The 17,908-nt window shown below is 44.6% G+C and overlaps 1 protein-coding gene across 1 annotated transcript in view; it reads left to right on the forward strand.

Annotated features, from left to right (window-relative positions):
* The window catches only part of LOC135876836 (centromere protein J-like), a 54,304-nt gene that overhangs the window by 25,167 nt on the left and 11,229 nt on the right, over positions 1–17,908 (forward strand). Inside the window, exons 7-11 of the mRNA XM_065402190.1 lie at positions 580–2,035; positions 6,326–6,452; positions 11,127–11,292; positions 15,989–16,204; positions 17,337–17,483. Of these exons, the coding sequence (XP_065258262.1) occupies positions 580–2,035; positions 6,326–6,452; positions 11,127–11,292; positions 15,989–16,204; positions 17,337–17,483 (2,112 nt within the window). The remainder of the gene's footprint in view (positions 1–579; positions 2,036–6,325; positions 6,453–11,126; positions 11,293–15,988; positions 16,205–17,336; positions 17,484–17,908) is intronic.

Genomic DNA, 17,908 nt, shown 5'->3' on the forward strand with positions numbered 1-17,908 from the left:
AATTTATATATTTTTCTGTAATTTTTATTTTTTTTTTAAAGAAATGCAGGGCCTTAGCCACGAAGTGATCATTGAATGACTTTTTAACATTTTTTATACCTTTCATCTGAGATATTGAAACTATTTCATTGTTATGAAAGCAGAAATAGGAAAACACTTTGATCACATGGAAATAAAAATTCTAAGATAGCTGTGCACAAGGACTGAATTAACAGGGTTACAAAAAATATCGGGGCATTTCAGAAGTGAATTTTAACTTATGTTAACCAAATACTCTGGAAGGGTTTTTAGGACTTTCTAAAAAATGATTAACTAAAATAACACTGTTTGAACATTATCTCAGTATAATATTCCTCCCTGTGAGAATTTATTTTGTGCTGTGTGACTTGAGCAGTATAAATGCTGGAAAACTAGCATTGTGTGTTTTTAAAAAGTTTTGATATAAAGGAAAATAGAAAAATGTGGCATACAACAAAGAAACTGTTTTTATTATTATGGCTTCCGCCTAATGGGATCTGATTTCTCTCTCCATTTTTGAAGAATGTCTCATAATTTAAACATAATTTTTGGTATTTGCAGAACTTCTGTGAGGCTAAAGTGACCCCTCGGAAATCTTTCCTGAAACGTGGAGAAGGCATTGCAAGGCTGGAAAAAAATAAAGAGAACCTTGTGAAAGAACAAGCCAAACATCCCAGAAGAGTTAGCTTTGATTGCCAGAATCTCTTCTCTTTGCCTCGCCAACAGGATGCAGGAAAATTACAGCTGGGGAAACATTTAAATCGTTTACATCGACGGGCCAGCAGCCCCACGGTGTTGCTCTCTAATGAGAAGAATACAAATTGCACTGTCTCCTTGAGTGAAATAAAGGCTCAGGTTGACAGTAAGGCAAGAGATCCTGAGCAATGCCCAGAAGAAAGAGGAGAAGGAGGTGGTGGAGAAGAGTGTGCAAAGGAGGATCCTGCTGTACCACTGCAGATGAACTGGGCTGAACTCCTGCAGCAGTGTCAGGAACAAATTACTGAAATGAAGCTACAAATAGGTGAGAAAAATAAAGCTCAAAGTACTGATTCTCTAGGACATTCAGACAAAGCAGACAAAAATTCCATGGAGTCTACAGTTCAAAAGGACCTAGATATTGTGGATCAGCGTGTGAGGGGCAATCTAACTCAGAGAGCAGAAAAGCCCTTGGAAATCCTTCAAGAAGGTTCTAAGCTTCAGAATTTAGAAGGAAGCCAAACCAAGCAGATGGATTGGAGCACAAGCCTCAAATTCACACCAGATGTGAAAGGAATTAGCAGTTGCCACAATGAAGATTACACTGTGAGCAAAAGCCCAGAGACCCAAAGAGGAACCATCACTGGGTTTAAGATGGTTAATGACAGAATAATGAAAGTTACCCACAAATCAACTCAAGGCATGGACAGGAAAAAGAATATCACATCTGTCAGCCACCAGCAAGAGTGGCAAAGTAATAGAAGTGCTGCCAACAGGTTGAATGCTCAACCTTTGTCTAGTGGGTCAGGCTGCACATCCACTGACAGTGAGGATGACCCCAAATCTTACTGCACTCGGTCTCCCACAACGCACATGCCTCAGAAAGCAGGTCGCACAGACAAAAATTTGGATCTCTCTGATGCTGATTATGCTACTGATGAGCCCAGTGGAGCAGAAGAGCTGGCCCTGAAAAAGCACACCAAGCCACCTCCAAAGAAACTGGGTGCTCAAGAGATAAAAGGCAAGCAGGATCTCTCCCTCAGCACAAGCAGCAGTGAGTCTGGTAATGGGGTTGCCAGGCTGAAAGGAAACAAGGCTTGCTCTTCTCTTCGAAAGTCTCCCTTTCGGTCCCCGAGATCTGCAAGAGGTGGAAGAGAGCCTGAGCCAAGGAGTGAGAGTAATGTTGGGGATGTTAAAAATGTAGATCTGCAGTCATCACCCTCCACATGTGATCTGGTGGCCAGCCTATTCCCTGCGTTCAAAAGTAAAGAAACCCTTGCAGAGGAGAGGGCACAAAGAAAACCAGTTCTGGGTATGCTAGGTAAGGGCTAAGTAAAACTTCTTTCCCCATGTCAGTAGAAGTTGAATTTTTCTTGGTTTATAATGATTCTACACCAGTGGTGCAAGTAGAATTCATTTCTTACCAGTACGCTGCACTCATGGGAGGGACACAAAGGGGAGCACCAGCTAAAGGGGGGGGGCACATGACACCCCACGTGACTTCTCCCTGCCCCACCCCTAGCCCAGGGCCCCATGCTCTCCCGGTGCTCTCCCCTCCCCATGATCCAACCCACGTTACCTGGGGGGGCAGGCCTCTGTCCTCTTCCCGCTGTGCCGGAGACTTCTGAACCACAGGGCTCTCCAGAACCACAGGCGAAAGAGCAGAACATGGGGCCACCTGGCAGCTCCTCCAGCGGGCTGTACTGCCCCCAGCCCTGTCCTCTGGCAGGGCTGCTGTACAGACCCCAGAAAGGAGATGCAGCTGCATGGAAGGGCTGGGGGCAGGGATGGAGGTGGTACAGTCACGCCGGAGGAGCTGCAGGTGTATGGCCACCCAGCAGCTCCGCGTTCTGCTCCTGTGTCTTTCCGATATGGAGTACCGGCTATAAATATCTTACTGGTACGGCGTACCAGACCGTACTGCCGTACTTGCATCTCTGTTCTACACATGCTCCATTAGTGCATGCACCATCCCATGCCATGCCAACCACCATGCCAACATTCCTCAGCCCTGACCTAGAAAAACCAAGCTCCCGCTAGGGCTGAGGGGATAGTTCAGTCTATATGCCCGTTCCAGTCTTGGCCTCTTTGCAGAGACTGCCAACAAGGACGTCTATCAGTGCCACTTGTAACTGGTTTCATGAGGAGAGCAACTGTGCACTAGGAGCTGGACTGAGCCCACCCACTACTAATTGTATATCATTTAATACTGTTTCGGTGTGGATGTGTAGGTGTGGTTGCTTAGCCCTCATAATACTTCACATCTTCACAGCACTTTACAAATTGTTAATTCATCCTCACCGCACCCAGAGTTGTCACCAAAGTTGAGTTGCTGCCATTTTAGGGATGGAGAAACTGAGAGAGAGTTTAAGTGTCATGTACAAGGCCAGAATGGGAGCTGGTTTGAGATCTGGGATTAAAGCTGAGGGGTTCAAATTCATCCCTGGTGAATCGTCAGTGAAGTTATGCCTGTTATATCCTGGTTCCCGGCCATGTGCTCAGATGCCAACATCACATCTCTCATTTTGTAATTAATTCGTATTGCTATTAAGCACAGGCAAACGTGCTTGGCACTGTGCAAGACACAGACATTAAGACAGCCTCTGCCCTGAAGAGTTTACAGTATAGGAGACATTCAGCCCACAAGAAAAAGCAGGATGCATTGGAAGAACCAGAGGGGAGAGTTACCTTACAAACTAGGGTTACCATACGTCCGTATTTTCCCGGACATGTCCGGCTTTTTGGTTCTCAAATCGCCGTCCGGGAGGAATTTCCAAAAAGCCGAACATGTCCGGGAAAATAGGGAGGCATGGTAAGCCTAGAGTTACCTGTAGGAGCTGTGTGTCTGGGATGCTCGCCCGGCCCCGGCTAAATGTGTAACCCGCTTCACCCCGTTGTGTGAGGGGGCGCTGCGGTTTTGATGGGCTCTGGCCAGCCAGGAAGTGATGCCATTCCTCTTCCGGCCCCACACCGGCCGGGGGCGCGGCGCTGTGGGAGCGGGAGTCATGTGGCCGCCGCCTGGCCCTGGGCACGGGCCCTGTTGCTGTGCTGCTCCCCTGGCCCTGGGGCTCCCGCTGCTGCTGCTGGGCCTGGCCTTGGGGCTCCCGCTGCTGCTGCTGCCTGGCGGGTCCCTGGCTGCTTTGCTGGCCTGGGCTGAGTCCTGCTGCTCGGCTCGGGCTGCTCCGTGCGCTGCTGCCCCGAGCCGCTCTCCCCGTGAGTACCCGACACCCTGCCTGCAGCCAGCCCCTGCCGCACCCCCTGCCCGCACCAGCCCCACACCCCCTACCCTGCCCACAGCCAGCCCCACACCTCCTGTCTACAGCCAGCCCCTGCCGCACCCCCTGCCCTGCCTCCAGCCAGCCCCTACCTCCAGTCAGCCCCTGCCCTGCCTCCAGCCAGCCCCACACCCCCCGTCTCCAGCCAATCCCGCACTCCCCTGCCTCCAGCCAGCCCCACACCCCCCAGTCAGCCCCTGCCCTGCCTCCAGACAGCCCCACACCCCCCGTCTCCAGCCAATCCCGCACTCCCCTGCCTCCAGCCAACCCCACACCCCGTTTCCAGCCAGCTACACACCCCTTGCCCTGCCCGCAGCCAGCCTCACACCCCCTGCCTCCAGCTAGCCCTGCCCCATGCCCCTGTCTGCAGCCGGCCCCATGTCCACTGCTGCCCTGCAGTTCCCAGGGCAGTAACCCTGCACACCTGCTTCAATGAGAGGGGCAGGGAGCAGCTGGGACCCACACATGTGAAATGGAGCTCATTTCTAGTTCAGGCCCATCTTTTTAAACAAGAACTTTAGGTAGGGTTACCATACGTCCATATTTTCCTGGACATGTCAGGCTTTTTGGTTCTTAAATTGCCATCCGGGAGGAATTTTTAAATTTAAAATTTAAAAATTCCTCCGGGAAAGTACGGACGTATGGTAACCCTATTTAAATATCTAAAAACGTCCGGGAGGGCACTGCAACAGCAAAGGTTAATCCCCGCCCCGTGGAGTGTCCTCTTTTTTGAATGTTCAAATATGGTAACCCTATTACAAACTCGATTTAATCTTATATTTTATTTGATCCTCTTACATTTCTTCTTAATGTGGGGAGAGTCTTGCAGAGGAAGTGGGTTTTCAGGAGGGATTTTTCTATTTCCATTTGAGCGATAAGGACAATACTTGGGAACTACAGTGGCAGAAAAAGAGCCTGCCCTGTGGTTTCTGGTTCATTGGACCCCTGGAAGCCCAGGGCTGCAATTCCTAAAATTATAAAAATACCACATGCCCATGCAATTTAGTTACTTATTTTCTGGGGTTGAGTGGAAGTTAATTATCTATTTATTTATTACTGTGCTTCTGCCATGTTCAGTCTCCTTTCCCCTCTGGATCGGTTTGATGTCCAGGTGAAAGTTCTGAGAGGCTCCTCTGTTCTGAATTAGAAATTTTTTGGTGCAGCACATTGTACTTAACGGGGGTGAATTCCAATTGGATTTACAGTAACCAAGAGCCTGATCCTGCAAATACTGTCACAACCTGGTCCAGTCCCACTCTCTGGATGGACTCTAGTCTGTAGTAATTGGATCCAATCACTGAATCCCACATACTAATACACTCCCAGGATCTGGATACGAGTAGTGGATAGTCACTGTTCCTAGCTCAGGCACATTCCCAGTTGCAGATCCATGTCTGACCCTCTTCTTGGGCAGTGGGACCTTACAGTCTGATTGCCTGGACCCAGGAACCAGTGCCTGAGCCCCTTGTTGCTCATACACATCCCCCTCCTTCGTTCCATTCTTGGCTATGGGAGCTCTGGTTTTTCTAGTTACACACTTCGGGGACAACATGGCAGGAAAGCAAGGAAACACAGGCTTAGTGAAGGAATTTCTTATACAAGGAATGTCTGGGCAGAGAGTCGTTCAATGTCAGTGATCCTGCTGGTAGAGAAGCTACAATAATACAAATAATTAATAATAATTGTTCCACTGGAGTAGAGCCATTCAGTGTTGATGGCCCTTGATTGCTCTGTCACACCTCCTCAGACACAGACTTTTCACTAGCTGTCAAGTTCCTGCTACAAAATGGATGCTCAAAGCCACTTCAAAAGTTACATTCAAAATGGAGGTTGAAATACAGCGTGGCATTAACAAAAACCAAAATGGAATTTATACCTTGGCCCAGACATAGCCCCCAATCCATTAAACTTACTGCCAGGTGTAGTGCTTAATTTGCACTAGTAAGCATTATGCTGTATAGCAGGGGTTCTCAAATTGGGGGTCGGAACCCCTCAGGGAGTCGCAAGGTTATTACATGGGGGGTCATGAGCTGTCAACCTCCACCCCAAACTCCACTTTGCCTCCAGCATTTATAATGGTGTTAGATATATAAAAAAGTGTTTTTAATTTATAAGGGGGGGTCGCACTCAGAGGCTTGCTATGTGAAAGGGGTCACCAGTAAAAAAGTTTGAGAGCCACTGCTGTATAGTGAATAGGTTCAGGATTGGGTCCCAAGATGTTAATGTCAAAGAAATTTACATTTTCCTGGTCTGTGCAATTCTACTGTAGTTAAATATGTGCACTATTTTAATGAATACACAGTAAGTTATATGTACTAACATGATTGTCTTCATAGAAGCAGCTCAGAGAAGGCTTACTGACAAGTTAGAGGAATTGGAAAAGGAAGTTGGTGTATATCATGGAGAAACCCCTCTTCTAGCGAGGATGAAAGAAGAACAAGAGAAAGCAAGGCATTTTCTCAGGTACGTAAACCATCCCATGGTATGCAAAACAAATCTAGCTGAACACGCACTACGGCCAATATTTTCAGTCTTGGATTCCTAAAGCTAGATTGTTAAATCCTACATAAGTGGCCTCATTTCAGTGGGAGCTGTGGATGCTCTGAAAAGCAGGCCATTTATGTGGATGTCCAAATATGGATGTAGCTGACTAACTAGAGGCACACAGATTTGAAAACTGTGGCCAGATGACTAGTTTTAGGGCTTGATCTTGTGAAATGCTGAATGATCTGTACAAGTTGCTGAGCATCCTTAAGTCACAGTGAAGTCACTGTGAGCTGGGGGCACTCCCATCTCAGAAGATCAGGCCCAACCTGGTTATCATCCTATGTCACATTTAGATTTACTCACCTTTATATAGTGGTATCTATCCAAACCAGGCAAAAGATGTATTTGGAACTACGGATGTGCCAAGCTTGAAGTTTCAAAAGAGCTGATTTGTAAATAATCTAAGTGCAATAAAGCATCTGAAAAATTGCTTAGCTGTAAAATGTTTGTTTGCAAAATTCAAACAATTTTCTCCTCGGTTGAGATCAAGCAGGAAAGTTTTCAGTCCAAAACGTAATATTTTGAAGAAAATGATGATTGAAAACAGGGGTTTGGAATAGAGGGAACCATCTCAGCTGTAGGTACCCGGTAGCCATTGGGGTGCCTGTAATAAAATCGTAGCATGGTTAAATTCAAACCCAGTGTGATTTTTTTTTTAAAACGTGTCTGCAAGCTGTTAGAACCTACACTCACCATGAGGGGCGGCTCCAGGCACCAGCCAAGCAAGCTCGTGCTTGGGGCGGCAGATTCTAAGGGGCAGCATTCCGTCCAATCGTAGGGCGGCACGGCTGCCCTATTTTTTTTTTTTTATTTTTAATTTTTTTGCTTTGCCTCCGGGTCCGGCCGCCCTGCGCCCTGGGGTTTTGGGTTTTTTTGCTTTGCCTCCAGGTCCGGCCGCCCTGCGCCCTGGGGTTTTGGTTTTTTTTGCTTTGCCTCCGGGTCCGGCCGCCCTGCACCCTGTTTTTTTTGTTGTTGTTGTTGCTTGGGGCGGCAAAAAAGTCAGAGCCAGCCCTGCTCACCATATATCTATTGTAATACAAACTCCTTTTTTTGGTATTACTGTGTTCATTCTATTTCTTACTCGATATGAGAATTTTTTTTTCTTATGTAAAGTAAGAGTAATTTCTTGATTTAGATTTTTTTTTTTTGCATTCCTTTAAAAAAAATTGAATACATGTTGCAAACTGAACACGCCCCAAACCAAACCATAAGTTTACACTTTTATATGTTCACTCCCATTGATTTCAAAGAGCTTAGGATCAGGTCCTTTCAGCATTACAGTGTGCTATATTTTTCCTTAGCTATCCTTGCCCAAAATACTTTGCATTTATTATAAATTGCTTCATTAAAGATATTTTTCTGGGTATGATCCCACAAGCATCCTGCAGGCTGATCTCCAATGGACTGCAATAGGAGTTCCATGTGTGAGAGCTTGTGGGTTTGGGCTGTTTATGTTTAACATCTAAAAAAGCAGTAAAAGAAAGTAGGCTGCAGTTTTCCCAAAGTTATGTACTGGTGTTACCTTCAGCTGCTAAGTGATGTTTCTCATGCAGAGTTAATGCAATACTTTCCCAGACAGCACTGTACTCTGCTCCTCTAGATAGATGGTGCCCTCTGGTGGGTTTGTCTTACTGAGTATAGTGCTTTGGCATCTAATAATAGTGTTGGCCCTAAAAAGAGTGTTGTTGACAGTGTTTTGGTGGAGTTAGCTGTAGTTGCCTCTACCATTTTCACAAAGATGTTTATCCACGAATCCATAGATGGCATGCTGTGTAGTGTAGACCTTTTCATTTCCTCTTTCCAGTTTGTGGGCCAGATCCTCAGCTGGGGTAAACTCACTTAGCTCCATTGACGTCAATGACCTCACAATGATTTACACCAGCTCAGGATCTGGCTCTGTATTTTTAAACTAATGAGCACATCAGGAGCCCTGGCTGGTAACCACAGTGATAGAGCTCTTCAGTTATTCCATGTTGACTTTTTTGCCTGGTCGAAGCAATAAGAGCCCTATTGAGAGAGTCAGCTGGCATGCCTGGACCTGTCCAGGCTCCTATCCATTCTCTGGTTTCCAAACACATTTTTTTCCTTAGGCCTCTGCAGGCATGAGGAGTGCAGACTGGAGGGTGAACATTCTCTGAGTTTAGAATTTGGCATATACACAGTGCCTAACGGAGACCGGGGTGGAGATGAGAGCTAGTAGACTGAGACTCCACCCAGACCGAACTGAGGTAATTGCTGTTGGCTGTGGGAAGCTGTAAGGAGATTTGGTGAAGATTATTTCTGGGGAGTTTTCTGCCGTTTGTGACATATAACCTGCAGTTCTTGGTGGATCTACAGCAGCTTCTGGATGTCCAGGTAGCAACAGCAATCATGGGTGCTTTTTCCCTCCGTTTAGCTAGAAGGTTTTCTCTTGGCTGTGGATTTTGCTTCCATCACCAGGGTCTTTGTCAGTTCACAATTAGGTCGTTGCAATGTGCTTTACATGGGGCTACAGCTGAAAACCTCATGAGAACTTCAGTTTGCATGGAACATGGAGGTCTGCTTTGTAGGCAGTGTTTTCTGCAGGGAACACTTTACACCTGTGATGTGCACTGACCGCCAATTCACTTCCATGTGCAATTCAAGGCTTTGGTTTTAATCAATTGTATAAGGCCCCTAAAAGGTTGGGGTCAACCCTAACTGAAACACGTCTGGTCTCTTTGGGTGATTCTGCAGCAGATGAAATCAGTTGAGGTGCTGGAACTGATTGCTCACTGGTCTAGCTATGAAAGTAGGGCATTTGCCGTGAAAGACCCTCCACTTTAGAATTGCTTCCTGCTGTGGTCCAACTTTGTTGACTTTCTGGGTAACACTTCTGTTCTCAAAAGGGGCACGGAGAAGATGGGCATAAGTAGGGGTGTTGTATTTATTACTCCTACTAGATGTTGGGGTGAGGAGTTAATTGGTTACTGGGGAGATGTATTACTTTTAATGTTCATGAACCCAGAATACTGTAACGGCTCATTTTAAAAAAAAGGAACGAATGAATTAAATCCAAATGAATAAACTGTAAAGGTCTCTCCTGCAGTGGCACCTTCCTTCGGGCAGGAGGAGGAGGGGGCCTGTGCGTCTCTTAATGTCAGTGTTAGTTTCCATTTTGTACATTAGAGAACACTCTGCAGTGACAGGCTCAGTTAGTGAGGTGAATGCTCTTAACCACCTCACTGCCACCTCATGTGCCTGCCTATGAGGCTAACAAATGATATAATATATTCAAAAAATGGGGTAAGCATTTTGGCCAAACACTGATTTCAGTTCATACAAATATGCTACATTTTGGGCAGGGCTGGCTCCAGCTTTTCTGCCGCCCCAAGCGGCAAAAAAAAAAAAAAAAGACAAGCGGCAGCACTTCGGCGGCAGCTAAATCGCGCTGCTTCTTCGGCGGCAGTTCGGTGGCGGGTCCTCCATCTCTTCCTCTTCTGTGGCAATTTGGCGTCAGCTCAAAGAGGAAGAGAGGGGATGAGGGGCCTGCCGCTGAATTGCTGCCGAAGACCTGGACGTGCCGCCCCAGAGTGCCATCCCTTTGAATTGGCCGCCCCAAGCACCTGCTTCCTACGCTGGTGCCTGGAGCCGGCCCTGATTCTGGGCTCTATTAAGAACTTACAGCCTGGAGCTCCCGTGGGGGAAAACATGCACTGCCCCAGTGCTGGCATCTAGAGGCTTTAGGATTGGAATGGCAAAATGTCTCCTAGGTGCTAAGATTGTACATTGGGCACTTGGACTTGCCATACCTCTAGCAAGAATTCCCAACAGCTCCCTATCCACTAACTGGTACGTAAGGTCTATGGCCATTCTCACTCCGGGGAAGCTAGGGCTTCCGGAAGCTCAGCCTCCAACCTTGCACCCTGCATGGGTATGTGTGGGGAAGGAGCCACCTGTGCTCTCTCTCTCTTTTCAAGCACAACTGCTCTGGGCTGGGATCAATGGTGTGCCGTCTAGGTATGCAACGCATGCATTGCATGCCCCAGAATTAAAAAACATGATCCAACTGGTGGCCCATGGGCCAGATCTGGCCTGTAGGATGATTCTGTCTGGTGTCTTCTGTACAGTGTGACCTCACAGTCACCAGGGGCATGGTCATGCTGCATAAAGGACACCATATTGTGCAACATCACTAAAAAGATTGGACTACCTAAGGCATTCAAGTTTAGAATTGAATCATTGCATGCCTTACTAAAAATGTCCTGGCCTGACACTGGCTGCCATAATTTATCCCTTCATGGCTTAAGAAAATGTGTTTGAAAGCCTATAAAATTCATGGCTATAGAGCTGGCTGGGAAGAAAATCCCAATGGGAATTTCCTTCCATTTGCTCAAAAAGACAAACTCTACCTCCAAACACTCACCTGAGACTCTCAGTGATTAAGGACCTGATTTTTTCAGAGGTGCTGAGTACCTATTGCTCCCCTTGACTTCAGTGTCTGCTGTGAATGCCCGAGACCTCTGAAAATCAAGCCCTAAATCTGGGAATCCTGGATACTCATCCAAAGACAGGATTCAACCTACATTCTTTACAACAGCTTCATAATCCCCAAATTTACCTTTTGAACAGAACACGAATGGATCAGCTTGAGACCAGCAAGGCTCAAGAACTTAATTGCTTAGAAGAATATAAGACAGACCGCATTCACACACCGCAGAAAGAAAAGGTTGAATTTAAGAAGTACGCAACAGCAGCTAGAGTCACTTGGGAGGAAGTCAAATCAGAAGAAATACAAGTAAGTAGTGTATAAAGAAGGGGGAAAAGAAAATGTGATTTTAAAGATCAGTTTGTAGTCCATCCTAGAATGGATATGAGAATTGCTCCTCAAGTGATGGAGAATCCACCATGCTTTGAGATAACTTGTTCCAATGGTGAATTGCCCTCACTGTTAAAAATCTACAACTTATTTCCAGTCTGAATTTGTCTTGCTTCTGTTTCCAGTCACTGGATAGCATTATGCCTTTTTCTGCTAGATTTAGAAATCACTTCCCTATGTAAGTATTTGTAGACCATAATCAATTCACCTCTTAAACTCCTCTTGGATATACTAACTAGACTGAGTTAAGTCTCTCCCAATAAAACATGATTTCCAGACCTCAAATCATTCTTGTGGATCTTTTCTGAATCCTTTTCAATTTTTCAATATCCTCTTTGAAATGTGGACTCCAGAACTGATACAGCATTTCAGTAATGGTCTCATCAATCCCATACACAGAGATAATACCAGCTGCCTATTCCTACTTGATATTCCCCTCCTTATACATCCAAGAATCACGTTTGCCCTTTTAGCTACAGCACTGCACTGCACTGGGACCTAATGTTTAATTGGTTATCTACCAAGTCCTTTTCTTTGCCAGTGCATTCCAGGATACAGTCCATTATCTTGGAACTATGACCTACATTCTTTGTTCCTAAATGTATGACTTTGCATTTGACTCAATTAAAATACACGTTCAAATGAGCTCAGCTTACTAAGATCACTCTCTATAACTGACCTGTTCCTATCATCATTTACCACTCCAAATCCCAGTGGGAATCCACTACAAACACCTCACTGGATGATGATTCCCCATTTACAATTGCTTTTTGAGATCTATCAATGAATCAATTTTTAATCCATTTAATATGGGCTACATTGATTTTATATAGTGCTAATTTTTAAATTACAAAGTCGTGCAGGATCAAGAGACACAAGGTGGGTGAGGTAATAATACCTTTTATTGGACCAACTTTTCAAGATTGTCCAACTTCTCTATAAAAGATATTACCTCACCCATCTCGTCTCACCGCTATCCTGGGACCAACATGGCCGCAACAACACTGCATGCAAGATTAAGTCAAATGCCTTACATTAATAACATAGCAGGTGCACAACATCATTCATCCTTGCAAGATTGGGTACCCCCGCTGTCTTTGCTTGCTCATCACTTTTCACCTTCTGCTTTTAACAAGCAACAATACACACCTGCCCTTGTGCAGGATCAAGCCTGTCAATGTACATCAAGTGCCCCCAGTGCCATAATGGTGGGTGCATAAATATATAAATAAATAGCTTTCTTGTGTCCACCTCAGTTTGGAGGCATGTCCCACATCTGGCAGATTAAGAGGTAAATCACAATTCCACTACCCCACAGTGCACTATTAATGGTGAAGTTGCAGAAGAAGAAAGAATTATGTGCTTGAAGGAAGAAAGGAGGGAGAGGATGAAGAGACGGGAGAGGGAGGATGGGGAAACTGCTGCTTTTCCTCACTGCCTTTGCTAGTGTTAGGGGTTGGGGTTTGCAGGGTTTTGTTCCAAAGGGTCAAGGATTTAAAATATACTGTTCAATTTGTCTGGAAATACGCAAAGAATGAATGCAAAACCACTTAGTGCAAGAAAAAATAATAGGATCATAGAACTGGAAGGAACCTCGAGAGGTCATCTAGTCCAGTCCCCTGCACTCATGGCAGGACTAAGTATTATCTAGACCATCCCTGACAGGTGCTTGTCTAACCTGCTCTTAAAAATCTCCAATGATGGAGACTCCACAACCTCCCTAGGCAATTTATTCCAATTCTTAACCACCCTGTCAGTTAGGAAGTTTTTTCCTAACGTCCAGCCTAAACCTCCCTTGCTGCAATTTAAGCCCATTGCTTCTTGTCCTATCCTCAGAGGTTAAGAAAAACAATTTTTCTTCCTCCTCCTTGTACATACTTTTACATACTTGAAAACTGTTATCATGTCCCTTCTCAGTCTTCTCTTTTCCAGACTAAACAAACCCAATTTTTTCAATCTTCCCTCATAGGTCACGTTTTCTAGACCTTTAATCATTTTTGTTGCTCTTCTGTGGACTCTCTCCAATTTGTTCACATCCTTCCTGAAATGTGGCACCCAGAACTGGACACAATACTCCAGTTGAGGCCTAATCAGCGCGGAGTAGAGCGGAAGAATTACTTCTCGTGTCTTGCTTACAATACTCCTGCTAATACATCTCAGAACGATATTTGCTTTTTTTGCAACAACGTTACACTGTTGACTTATGTTTAGTTTGTGGTCCACTATAACCCCCAGATCCCTTTCCACAGTACTCCTTCCTAGGCAGTCATTTCCCATTTTGTATGTGTGCAACTGATTGTTCCTTCCTAAGTGGAGTACTTTGCATTTGTCCTTATTGAATTTCATCCTATTTACGTCAGACCATTTCTCCAGTTTGTCCAGATCATTTTGAATTATAATCCTATCCTCCAAAGCACTTGCAACCCCTCCCAGCTTGGTATCGTCCGCAAACTTTATAAGTGTACTCTCTATGCCATTATCTAAATGATTGATGAAGATTTTGAACAGAACCGGACCCAGAACTGATCCCTGTGGGACCCCACTCATTATGCCCTTCCAGCATGACTATGAACCACTGATAACTACTCTCTGGGAACGGTTTTCCAAACAGTTTTGCACCCACCTTATAGTAGCTCCATCTAGGTTGCATTTCCCTAGTTCGTTTATGAGACGGTCGTGTGAGACAGTATCAAAAGCTTTACTAAAGTCAAGATATACCATGTCTACCACTTCCCCCCATACACAAGGCTTGTTACCCTGTCAAAGAAAGCTATCAGGTTGGTTTGACACAAAATTTGTTTTTTACAAATCCATGCTGACTGTTATTTATCACCTTATTATCTTTTAGCTGTTTGCAAATTGATTGCTTAATTATTCTCTCCATTATCTTTCTGGGTACAGAAGTTAAGATGACTGGTCTGTAATTCCCTGGGTTGTCCTTATTTCCCTTTTTATAGATTGGCACTATATTTGCCCTTTTCCAGTCTTCTGGAATCTCTCCTGTCTTCCATGACTTTTCAGAAATAATCGCTAATAGCTCCTTGAGTATTCTAGGATGCATTTCATTAGGCCCTGGTGACTTGAGGACATCTGATTTGTCCAAGTAATTTTTAACTTGTTCTTTCCCTATTTTAGCCTCTGATCCTACCTCATTTTCACTGGCATTCACTATGTTACTCATTGAGTAACAGGCCTACCCTGTCCTTGGTCTTCCTCTTCCTTCTAATGTATTTATAGAATGTTTTCTTGTTACCCTTTATGTCTCCAGATAGTTTGATCTCATTTTGTGCCTTGGCCTTTCTAATTTTGTCCCTACATACTTGTGTTATTTGTTTATATTCATCCTTTGTAATTTGACCTAGTTTCCACTTTTTGTAGGACTCTTTTTTTAATTTTAGATCATTGAAGATCTCCTGGTTAAGCCGGGGTGATCTCTTGCCATACTTCCTATCTTTCCTATGCAATGGGATAGTTTGCTCTTGTGCCCTTAATAATGTCTCTTTGAAAAACTGCCAACTGTCTTCTATTGACTTGTATCCCATGGGATCTTACAACCAACTCCCTGAGTTTGCTAAAGTCTGCCTTCTTGTCTTTATTTTGCTGTTCTCCCTCCTACCATTCCTTAGAATCATGAACTCTATCATTTCGTGATCACTTTCACCCAAGATGCCTTCCACTTTCAAATTCTCAGCCAGTTCCTCCCTATCTGTCAAAATGACAGATTACAATTAAGCATTAGGTGTAGTTCTCCCTGAGCAAAGGAAAGGCTCGAGATCTTTGCACATCCACTCCTTTACATTTAAAGGTGCAGGATTAATAAAGGGGCAGGGCATGTCTAAGGAGATGTACGCTTAAATGTATTTCTAAAATGGCTTGGCCAGTGTCCATAGATTCATAGATTTTTATTTTAAGATCAGAAGGGACCATTATGATCATTTAGGCTGACCTCCTGCATCACACAGGCCCAAGAACCTCATCTACTAATCTCTGCATCAAGCCCATAACTTCTGTTTGAGCTACAGCATGTCTTTTTGAAAGACATCCAGGCTTGAGTTGTCATTGACGTCAGCAAGAGTTGTGGATGTTCTAGACTCATTAGGATCAGAACCTGAATCAGTCAAATTGTTCCATCAGTCCAAGCCGCTTAAAGAAAATCTTTTTTTTTTTAATGCAAACACAGTGAGATGCTCCATGATGGTTGGAATGTTAGATCCTGATTTTGAAAGGTATTGATCACCAGCAACTTCCACTGACTTCATTTATAGTGGGTGTTCAGCAGTTCTGAAAATCATCCCTTTTGGCTTAATATCTCACTGCTGTAGATGCTTGTCAGTACACCTTAAATACTGTAGGGGGCTAATACCTATTCCTTTTTCTTAGGCTCCTTTTCTTTGGCTCTTCTGCAGCATGGATTTCTGTTTGTTTGTTTTATTTATTGCTGTGTATTTTGGTAGATCTGGTGTGATTTTGTTTTGTGTGTGTTTATGTCATAATGAAAAGTTTCAATAAAGCTTTAAGCAAAACAACAGATTTCATGTGTCTTTCCAAATGCATGAGCTGCGCTTGCCTCGTCTGGAATGGTGCACTAACGTTCTGTGCCTTTCCCTAATAACAGATGTTAAAACAGCAGATTGCAGGGCTCCAGGAGGAGTTCAGGAGAAATGAGTCCCACTGGCATGCTGCCCATGGCAAGCTAAAACATCAGATTGAGATGCTGACCAAACAGAACCTGGAGCTTCGAGATGAGCTCAGAGTTTCAGAGCATCAGAGGCTGGAAGCAGAAAAGAAATCTGGAGCTGTGGATTTCATAAGCAGAAAATCAGAAACCCCGGTACTGAAGGATCTATTGTCTGTAGGTGGTTGTGTGAGCAGTGGAACTGTCTGGTATACCAATGTCAGAGCAATTCAAAGTTTTAAGATTTCTTCAGAATCAGGAGTGCATGAGCATACTCTCTCTCTCTCTCTTAGCCAATTATTCTCAGGGAAATAACCAGTCCCAGGCTAGTACCCTAACCACTGGGCCATCCTTCCCTTTATAAGTGACAGTAACTACATTCTTCTTTACAAGGTGCCTGGAACCACCAATTTCACTTGATAAAGCAAGGGAAATGGTAAATAATCTTTATATATTTTAATATAGCATTAATGAGAATGAAGCCCCTAACTCCCTTAGGCTCCTTTGGACAATGTAATCCCAAATTCAAATTTAATTTTGATTTTTAACTTGACTGGAATCTGCCTGTTACTTCTGATGACCCTTTTTTTTATGCATAGTGAAGGTCACACAGAAAAATGATTCCAGCTGTGCTGTATGCAACATAAAGGACACCAGTACGGAACAAAACTGTATAACAATCCCAATCAAAGCAAGAGCTAGAGAAGGCAAAATACGCTGGACATTTTTGTCTAGATTCTGGCCCCCACTCCACCTGCTTTGGCCTGCTCTGGTGGTGCAAAAGAGCCATAAAGCCTGGGCCTTCAGCCTCTGAAGATTCCCTCTGGGCTGGAGAATCCTCAGCTGGCATAAGGGCACTGTATAGGGGACATGACCCTGAGGCTGCTGTAACTTATGCTGGGGACCACCCTGTCCCTGGCTAGCCCCAGGCTCAGAGGAGCATAACTCAGCCAGATGGGGGATCTAGTCTTTTGTGTATAAACTTAGGGTGATTCTGTTTTATCTCCTGTCAGAGCCATTACGTTTTCCAACTCCAGGCACCTAATAGTGAGGGATTTCCATTCCGTATTGATCTCTTTGCTTGGGAGAAAACTGGTGCCACCTGCTCCCTCCACCCCCCTGTGGTCTAGCTGACTGAATAGTAGCTACCTGTGTACATATTGCCTTGTTACCTCAGAAAATGTGAAGGTTTGGTGTGAGTTTTTTCACCAGGTACAAGATGACGTGACTGATTCTATTAGATGTGATGGATAAACCATTGCTTTGTTTATCATAAATTCTCCATTAGGTTTCAGAAGCTATTTTGAGAGGGACATCGTCTCTGGCTAACCTAGAAGAAAGGCCATTGCGAAGTAGCCATAAGAGTCACAACACCACTCCGGTGGGGAGGAAAACTCCAGTGGAGAAACACCCCCCCAGAGATGTGAATATGAAAGTATGGATAAAACTCGGGTCCTTATTGCAAACAGTCACATTTCCACAGTTTAAAAACATGAGACTTATTTTAGAGAATGATTTCTGGGACCAAAATGTATGTAAATGAAAGTGTCCAGATACATGGGGTCACCTTTTCTACATAGCCCCGTGTTGTGACTCAGCACTAAGATCGTGCAGTAGTAAAGTTTTCCTTGCACTCTTCCTAACTCCATAATGGTGTGAGACAATCATCTGTCTCCTATTTTAAGCCTAACTGAATTGCCTATTTGTAGTTATCACAGTGTACTATGCCCCTGCCCCAATGCATGGTTTTGGCCCTTGAATTTGCAGTGTGAGAGGATCCAGTAGCCTTGCCCCACCCACTCTTCCAGCCTCCCCTTCCCCCAACCCTCCCTGGCTCTTTGGTCCTGAAGAGAGAGACAC

The sequence above is a fragment of the Emys orbicularis genome, chromosome 3, assembly GCF_028017835.1.
Source record: "Emys orbicularis isolate rEmyOrb1 chromosome 3, rEmyOrb1.hap1, whole genome shotgun sequence".
Taxonomy (NCBI): domain Eukaryota; kingdom Metazoa; phylum Chordata; order Testudines; family Emydidae; genus Emys; species Emys orbicularis.